Source organism: Festucalex cinctus, chromosome 1 (assembly GCF_051991245.1).
Source record: "Festucalex cinctus isolate MCC-2025b chromosome 1, RoL_Fcin_1.0, whole genome shotgun sequence".
Lineage (NCBI taxonomy): Eukaryota > Metazoa > Chordata > Actinopteri > Syngnathiformes > Syngnathidae > Festucalex > Festucalex cinctus.
Genome location: NC_135411.1, coordinates 9,077,736 through 9,087,485, shown reverse-complemented (window position 1 = coordinate 9,087,485; position 9,750 = coordinate 9,077,736). Strand labels below are relative to the sequence as shown.

General features: G+C 35.8%; 1 protein-coding gene across 1 annotated transcript; it reads left to right on the top strand.

The window, feature by feature from the left end:
• Positions 1-4,318: 4,318 nt before the first annotated feature.
• LOC144008917 (somatostatin-1-like) lies at positions 4,319-7,495 on the top strand. Its single transcript, XM_077508331.1, has 2 exons — positions 4,319-4,450; positions 7,295-7,495. The coding sequence occupies exons 1-2, from the start codon at positions 4,319-4,321 to the stop codon at positions 7,493-7,495; spliced, it is 333 nt and encodes a 110-aa protein (XP_077364457.1).
• The last annotated feature ends 2,255 nt before the right edge of the window (positions 7,496-9,750 follow it).

Here is a 9,750-nt window from a genome sequence, read left to right as displayed (position 1 = left end):
CCTAGTCATGACAGTAAGCATAACCCTTGCATGACCCTAGTCATGACAGTAAGCATAACCCTTGAATGTCCCTAGTCATGACAAAAACAAAACTCAAAATGAATAACTATAATGAAAATTCCCATACCAATTTCACCCACGTCTACAGATTAGCATTTCTTGGGTACTCTCACAGGATGCCATTCAAGCTTGTACTACTCATGAGCACGCCTGTAGCTAATCGAATCACTCACCTGAATTCCATGCAGGCATCATGGGTTCCGTTCCTACTTAGTGAGAAATTGAATGAGACCCTGTCGCTAAAACTTTCCTGTGATTGACTGGCAACCCCTCCAGGTTGTAGTCTCCTTTTGGCCTGCAGTCAGTTGGGATACGCTCAAGCTCCCCATCACCTTAAACAGGATTAGCGGTTTCGAAAATGGATGGGTGGCTCGAGCTCATGGGATTTCCCGACTTCCCAGCAGTCTTCAGTGCCTCATAAAACTGCACCTTGACGAGAGGAAGAAGTGGCTATGCGGACGGATGCCACCTTGAATTAACCCATTCACTGCCACTGACGTCTATTATCCGTCAATAGCAGTGAATGAGTTAAATCAATCCCGTTCCATTGACATGTATATACGTCAATGGCAGTAAATGAGTTAAAGCCCAACCAAACACCGGCAAGTGCGCACGGTTGTCGGCGCTTAACTTAGTATGTGACCTTCATAACAGGATTACACTACTCACCATATTGTACTCACTAATTGTTTAGGTAGCCGGATGAGGATGCTACACCTTCCTAATTGTGTTAGCCTAGCATTTGTTAAAAGGATGCCTGTGAAGGACAGTTTGGTCCACATGTACATGATTTCTGTGCTTGCCTCCACTCTAAGACTAAAGACCATTATTCTGTGGAAATAATTAGCTCAAACGTGAGCACCTTGAGTTCAATCGCACGCCATTTGCGCTCAAGCTTCCTACATGATTGTTAAAGTGTTCGGATTTCATCTGGGGCCCATTTTAGGACTAGTTTGAAGTCTTAATGATGCTACGGAGTCGAGGCCATTATACAGAACCATTTACAGTCGTTCATGAGATTATCAATCAGGCCGATATGAGAACAAGAGGAAGCAATTGCCAAGGGCAGTTGTAGTTGAAGAGCTAATATTCCGGCTGCTAGCTTAGCTTGTAGTCAAGATGATGGCAATAAGTCAAGACTTTAGTACCAAATCTGAAGTATTTCCATTACGGTGAGTCGCTTCATCTATTTTTTAGTATGAATCCGAAAGTATCAATTATTGTGTGAAACGCCATGGTAAGTGGTTCTGATTCCAATCATACTGTGGTCTTTGGTAAGGTCAGGCATTACATAAGAGTGCTCTAATATTCATGAGACCGACTTTCAAAAGTTGGTTATTGCCCTCACGGAATTCCGAGTTGTAATATTAATAAGATCGCGTTGCCCGCATCTTATTTCAGGTGACTGCAGGCACAGCAGGATGACTGTAGGAATGTGTATGTTATTCAAAGTACAACATACAGTCCTACATAAAAAGCTATGTATGTTGTAAGAAGAATCTAGCATAGCGCTAGTTAGCTCGAGCCTCGCAGACTCCACAGCCGTTCTTACACTCACTCACTAATCACTTGTAATCTATATTTGTAGAAAGAGTGATGGCGCCTTCCCAGGTAGGGTGACGGTCGTTCAACCTCAGCAGGTCAGGTCTGCCCCAGAAGGAGGTTTAAATTATCTACGAACGACAGTCTCTGCTTACTACAAAAGCTAGCCAGCTAGCGGTTAATTTTCTCAACCTAACAGAGGAAAGGGGTCAGAGATAATGCTTTCTAGTGAGATTACAAATCCAGCGGTGTTCTTTTTTGTAATCTCAGATTGCCTCATATTGGAGCTGAAATGAATGACTGAAGAATCATGCATCAGGTTTTACGGCACTATTTTATTATTATTTTTTTTTAACCTTAGTCAAGGTGGAAGGAATTATTAATTGGAATGTTCCAAATAGCAGTCAGTGCTAGCAAAAAAACTGTCAAGCTAACTGCAACAGAGCAGAAAATATGACAGGAAAAGCCTACTAGAACATTTTATATTTACTTGGGGTCAATCGGAGACACTTTAAATGGTGGCAGGTGTATGCTAACTCCCATTTGTCATTAATTTACGTGATTATTCCAAACAGCCACATCACAGTTGTGAGGGTGTGCACACTCGTGCAAGCACATGATCTCATTTGATTATTTTTACTCTGCGATTGGCTGGCAACCATTTCAGGGTGTACCCTGCCCGGCTTCGGGCAGCCGGCTGGGATGGGCTCCAGCACCCCCGTGACCCTTGTGAGACAATGGATGGAAGGATGGATAATTTTTACTTACACTTTTGAAAAAAATATGTAGAAAGTTCAATAGTGTCAATAATGTCATTAATGGTGGGAAAAAATAAAAATAAATTCTCTTGGGATCATTTTTGGCCCTTGATTAGGGGTGTGTAAACTTTTGGGATCCACTCTAGATTTGTTCCGCATCCATTCATTTTCTATGCCCCTTATTCTTATTGGGGCAGTATAACACCCGGTTGAAGAACACTTAAGCCATGTCTGCCATCTAGTGGTCAATTGTGATATTACAATATAAAGCTAGATAGTCGACCCGCGCTATTTGCTGGGGATAAGGACTGTGCTGGCCGGCGAACGGCAAAAATCCAATAATTGATGCCCAGGGAAATACCTCGATTTTTTTTTTTTTTTTTTTTAAAGAAAATCGAAATATATATTTTTTTAAATTCTCTCAAACCTCCGATATACATTTTCCATTAAAAATGGGAGTTTGCTCCCTCACCCCCCCCCCAAAAAAAATTTGAAAAAAATAAAATCAGCAAATAAGTGATTCTCGTGCTGAACTTATGTGGGAGTCTAATGGAGGAAACATGCTTATAATTCACCGTTTATAATGCTTATAATTAGGGGTGTGAATTGCCTAGTACCTGACGATTCGATTCGTATCACGATTCGATTCGATACCGATTAATCCCGATACGAATTTATAAGTCGATTGTTGCGATTTTTTTTCATTCAAATTTAGAAAATACTAATCAGTAAGCTTGTAGAGTGTAAGATTTATATGAAAATGTATTATTTATTTATCTGAAATTTCAGTCTTATAGAGGTTGTAATCTGTTTCATGTTTGAACAGCATTAAAATAAAATATTAAGGCTTAATGTTCCGTTCATATAACATTCTTCCATGCTCAAGGTGTGAATCCCCCCCCAAAAAAAAAAAAAATCGATTCTGCCGATTATTGAATCGATTCGAGAATCGCGCGATGTAGTATCGCGATATATCGCCGAATCGATTTTTTTTAACACCCCTACTTATAATTAAAAAAAAAAAAAAAAAAAAAGATTTTAAGATTTTTTTTAAACATTTATTTTAAAGTTGTTGTTTTTTGAGAAAAATTGAGATATTTCAGTGGATATTACAGTATACGTGGATTTTTGCCATTTTTTTAAAATAGTTTTTTTTTTTTTTTTTTAAATTGAGATATTTCAGTGGATATTTCAGTATACGTGGATTTTTGCCATCCCAGTCCTGAGAATTTGGGAATAAAAAAAACATAAAAATAAAACAACAATAACAATAATAATAATAATAATAAATGATAATAATAATAATTAATCAAGGGGGTTGTGGGTGAATGGCCAATTAAATACTACCACAGAACTATAAAATAAATAAAATAATAACACATTTTAATATTTTAATAGTGACAGTATTTTTTTTTTTAGCAGTGTGCCCTATGATTTTTCTAATGCACAATACGTGCCTTTGCTTAATATAGTAAGAGAAACACTGCTATACTGTCTACAAATAAATTACCATGAGGTGATGGAGTTGCATTCGCGTGTCACCGTAAACATTGAAATCAGTGATGAGTCTGTCTTCATTTCAACCCAGTTAAGTTAAGCAGAGCAGAAATCTCATTAGGGGTCGACACTAAAAACTTACCGCATGGAACAAATGATCACACGACCTTTACGACCTCTGAGCGTCACGCAGTGTCGTGTGTGCGTGTGTGTGTGTGTCACACTTTATGGCACCTGCGAGTTTCATGTCACCATTGTTTATTCACATCGACGCTGTGTTGTTTTTATCCGTATCATACATGAGTTGCTTTTACGGCAGACGTTTTGAGCTAATGAGGATGTCCTTATATGGATGTAGACCGCCCGACATCATCTTATGCAAATAACGTCCGCCTTCTTGGCCCACACTTTAAAGTCAGGCAAGGTGCTCGGCTTATCCAGAAACTACAGGAGAAGGTAAAATGGTGCACTACTTTTGCATTGTGGCACTTTTTTGTTTGGTAGTGCCTGCAGTGGGGATGCCAGGAAGCGAATTGAAAGATCTGCAACTTGGCGAAGACCTTCCATGGCTCACACCAATTCATCACAAACAGGTAAGATGGCTTCAATTCCACTCTTTATTGCTCTTTGGACCACATTAGGAATACTTGCTCACTTATGATGACTTCCTCTGGATTGGACATTCGCATGGACAATTTCGAGTCCTTAAGTCATTTGCTCCCAATGACGTGTAAATACGTTTTTTTAATGTTCTAAGTGTCCCAAAGATGTATTTAGACGTTTTTTTTTGTTTTTGTTTTTTTGTTTGTTTGTTTTTTTAATGCTAGAGCATACAGAAGGCTTTGATGCAGCCTCTCAACTGCAACGAACGGTTGCAGAAATGGTAGTTATTACACAAACGGCCAGCAGGTGGCAGCAGAGCAAAGGAGATCAACCAGGGCCATGTTGACAAAGGCAAAATTACTTAGAATTTTAAATAGATTTGTGAAAACTGATGAAACTTACCTCTCTTCTAATGCTAATTGCTGCAAAACGGAAACAGATAGAAACATACTTTTTTTCCCGATGAAAGAAGAGACTTTAATCTTTCTTTTGATAGGTTCCGTGTTTTTATAGCAATAGAACACAATATTCTGTGGGCCTTGCAAAATGAGTCAAAATTCAGTAAAACAGCCGGGAGCGAACGGGATTGCGAAATGTGAAAATGGCTGGGAGTGAATGAGTTAATGAACTTCCCAAAATTCAGCAGGCCCATATAAAGACATCCTGACTGCATCGTGTCATCTCAAATATAAAAAACGATTCATTATCTTTATCTGATCGGTTCTGTGTCTTTTTTCCCCCCCAAGATCTGACGTGCTGTCAGAGTCACCTGTCAGATTTTGTCACTCTGATATCCTCAGTCGTTCATCTGTGAAATTGCAGCTTAGATATTGCAGAATTTGCATTATAGTCACCCGTGCGTTGTGTAAAAGTTTTGAAACCATGCAGTAAAGTTAGCCTGACCGAAGATAGTCTGGTGGGTTTCATTTACAATCTAAATTATAAATATGTTAAACAACATGTAAACATTTATTCACGAGAAATAAAAAAACAAACAAACAAGTACATTATAATTGTAATAATTCATTTTAATCCAATTATTCCTTATTTTTACTCAATTACAATAATTTTGGATTCATTTTTAGTAATTATAAGACGATGAGGGTATGAAAATTGTATTTGCTGTAGCAATATTTCATTAATGCCCCACAGGCAATGTGCAAAAACAAATATATTTTATATTTTCCAAAAGGTGTAAACGTATTACTTCTGTAAGATAAAGCACAGATGTGTGAATTGTGTCATGTTTTATGTACTCTATGCACAAATCTAATTATTTAGTTTTTTAATCTTTCTTAAATAAAGAAAATGGTCAAATTATACATATGACAATGTATTTATTTATTTACTTATTTTTACAAATCTATGAGCTTGCACGAATCTCATTCTTTCTTTATTTATTTATTTATTTATTTATTTATATTTTTCTTAAATAAAGTACATATGAAAACATATATTTATTTATTTATACAAATGTACGAGCCAGCACGGATCTAATTATTTAGTTTTTTGTTGTTGTTTTTTTTACATTTTTTCTAAAATAAAGAAAATGGTCAAATTATACATATGACAATGTATTTATTTATTTATTTATTTTTACAAATATACGAGCTGGCATGAATCTAATTATTTTATTTTTTTAATTTTTCTTAAATAAAGCAAATATGACAACATATTTATACATTTATTTATTTATTTATTTATGTATTTATTTTTTTATTTATTTATACAAATGTATGAGCTAGCACGAATCTAATTATTTAGTTTTTTTTTCTAAAATAAAGAAAATTGGCAAATTATAATTATTATACATACAACAATGTATTTATTTATTTATTTATTTATTTTTACAAATCTACAAGCTTGCACGAATCTAATTATTTTTTTTTATTTTCTTAAATAAAGCAAATATGACAACATATTTATGTATGTATTTACACAAATGTATGAGCTAGCAGGAATCTTATTATTTAGTTTTTTTTTTTCCTAAAATAAAGAAAATGGTCAAATTATACATACGACAATGTATTTATTTGTTTATTTATGCATTTATTTATTTATTTTTACAAATCTACAAGCTTAAATTGGAAACTATAATAAGTGCAATTTCTGGAGAAATTGCGTGGGAATGCTGAAAGCTGAATGCTAAGATTTGAATGCAGATAAATTATGAAATTATAACCTCCTGGTTACTGGACAATGTGCTTTACCAACTGTGTCACCGAGCACCTGGTAATGATGATAAGTTATATGTATGGAAGTGGGCGTGGAAAGTGACACTTAGAAAAAGTTCAATGTCTGTCCCATTGAAAATGAATGGGGAAAAGTTTATATTAAACGTTCAATTGTGCAAATACCGTAAGTAATGTGGAATCAAACGATATATACACCGGGAGGTGTGAATGTTTTAAGCTAGAAATTTGAAACAATGTAAATTTTTGTCGGAGTTGTTACGAGGCAAAAAAGCGTGGAGAATAAAAATCACAATAACATATGTGGGAATGCTGAAGCACAGTTACCATTAGTAATTCCCAATGTGTTGTTCCATTACCACTTGTGGTACGAGGGCTCCCTCTAGTGGTGCATTAAAGAATCACTTAATTAAATATTCAAACTGTGTACCTGACTGTACAGTACAATGTTTCAAACTTTTTTTTTTTAATCCATGACAGTATTTTATATCTATTGGGTGCATTTCAGCTGTATTTTACTTTTACGTAAAATACAGTTTTAATTGCTCAAACTTCATTTTAATAGTAGGTCTGTTGTTGCTTTTATTTAAAATAAACTGATAGACATTCCAGATTTCCATTCACTTTTTTTTTTCCCCCCAGGAGCTGACAGACAAACAGAACGTGATGCGGCTGCTGTACAAACTCTTCAAGCGGGAAAACGAAATAGTCGCGGAAAAACCTGGAGAGACGATGGAGGTGGAGGGGAACGAGAAGGAAGAAGGACCGGAGAGGAGAGCGAGTCCTGCAGTTCGCAGAGCCGGATGCAGAATCTTCTTCTGGAAATCCTGGACTGCCTGCTAACCACGCGGCTGCGTTCTTGTCCGATTATCATATTTATTTTGTTTGCTCGTTATCAATCTGCATCACATTCATCAGCTCATTTGAGGAAAGCCTTGTTTACATAATGGTCTTAGCATCAATGCTAATGCAAGCCAAGAGCTGTCATGGCTGGTGCGCTCATATATCACATTAAAGCATTTCTTTGATTTGCCTCTTAATCAGTCACTTGTTTTTCAATATTTTACCCAAAGGATGCCATTAAAAAAAATTGAATAGAAAGGTTGTTTTTTTTCCTGTGAGAACTATTTAGTTTTCAAATAAATCCTTCAACTTAGAAGGAAATACAGACGATATTTTCTAGAGTCGTACTGCCACCATACTAAAACATAACTGTTTTAAATGACATTTTAACACTGTTTTAAAAAAAAAGCTTTCTTCTCTTTATAGTCAAAACAATAAATAGTTTAATGAGCCAGATTTAATATGATGTTACTCACACATTGAGCTTCATAGGAAGCCGGTTGTGAGATTGAAAATCAATTTGGAACAAAGCGCCGCATGGACTTATGCTGTAACCTCATAAAGCATTTCATGAGCGCTTTCTTAAGACTTTATTTTGACAATAAAACTGACATTTTCGTTACCAGTCACCAACCTCATATTAAAACATTAAACAACATTAACGGGGCGGCGTGGCTCAGCGGTAGAGTGGTTTTGGTAGGTTGTGAGTTCGACCCTCACCCCTGGTGACCAAGTCCAAGTGTCCTTGAGCAAGACACTGAACGCCATTTTGCTGAAACATCAACACACATAAGTGGCAGAACTACATGTTAGGCAGGAGTTGGGCTGGTGGGGCTAAGTCAAAATACCAGGGCCGATTTTTTTTGTGGCACTTGATGGTATGCTTGAGTGCTATTACTAGTCGGAGTGTGACGATGTATCGCTATTGGGATAAATCGTGATATTTTGTCTGGGATAAATCGTGACATTTTGTCTCTCGATGGGTTATTGATACGTCGACGCAAATATCGCGATATTTGTAGTTAATATACAGACACTATAACGGCTCCATTGTTCGTGACTTATTGAGCAATTACTTGGCCGGCCACAAGGGGGAGCCCCTCATAAGAGTAGCGGGGAAATAAATGTACGGAAATCTTCAGGCGAAGAAGACTCATGATCTTAGTTTGTATTATTATTATTATTATTATTATTATTATTATTATTATTATTATTATTATTATTATTATTATTATTATCCATCCATCTTCTTGACCACTTATTCCTCACAAGGGTCGCGGGGGGTGCTGGCGCCTATCTCAGCTGGCTCTGGGCAGTAGGCGGCGGACACCCTGGATTGGTTGCTAGCCAATCACAGTATTATTATTATTATTATTATTATTATTATTATTATTATTATTATTATTATTATTATTATTATAGATATTAATTTTTATTGATTTATTATTATTATTAATATATGTATCCATTATATTTATTTTGTAATATATGATGTGTTTATATTATATTTATATTTATTTGTATTATTTTTATTATAATATTCTGAATTATGAATTATTATTATTTTATTATTATTATTATTATCATTATTATTTATTTTATGCTATTTATTTTATTATTTTATTTGTATTTCTTATTTATTTATATTATTATTATTATTATTATTATTATTTTATGATTAGTTTTATCGGAGATTATCATGGATTTATGACCTGAGTAATATATCGATAATCGCGGTATCGTCATATCGTGAGATAATCGTTATCGTGAGCCTTGTATCGCATACCGTATTGTGTCGTGAGGTAGCCAGAGGTCCCCACCCCTAATTACAAGTGTCTTTTAATATGCTTGCTTAGCATTATTGTATCAAGTCGCCAGATTGGTCGAGCATCCATTTTGCAGAGGATAATTAGCAGTTAAAAAGCAGTCAAATATTTCGACACTTCTGACATGGCTACCTGAATAGTGCGCTGTAATGTCAGTATGTAATACAGCAAATAATTACAATGATGAAACAAGCAGAAATGCGAACACATTGATGCAGAAAGTGGAAATATGAGTGCGGAAAATAAAAAACAATTAACCTTTCTTTGTAACAGGAAGCGCCAACATCCTTTTTTTTTTTTTTTTTTTACACACTCACACTGCTACACATGCAGAGGCTGCTCTGGTCAAACAAGCGCACACGTGCGGAGGCGGGGATTGGTGGGCGGGCAGCTGAGTGGGCGCACGGGTCCCTTGTTCACGGATGAGTG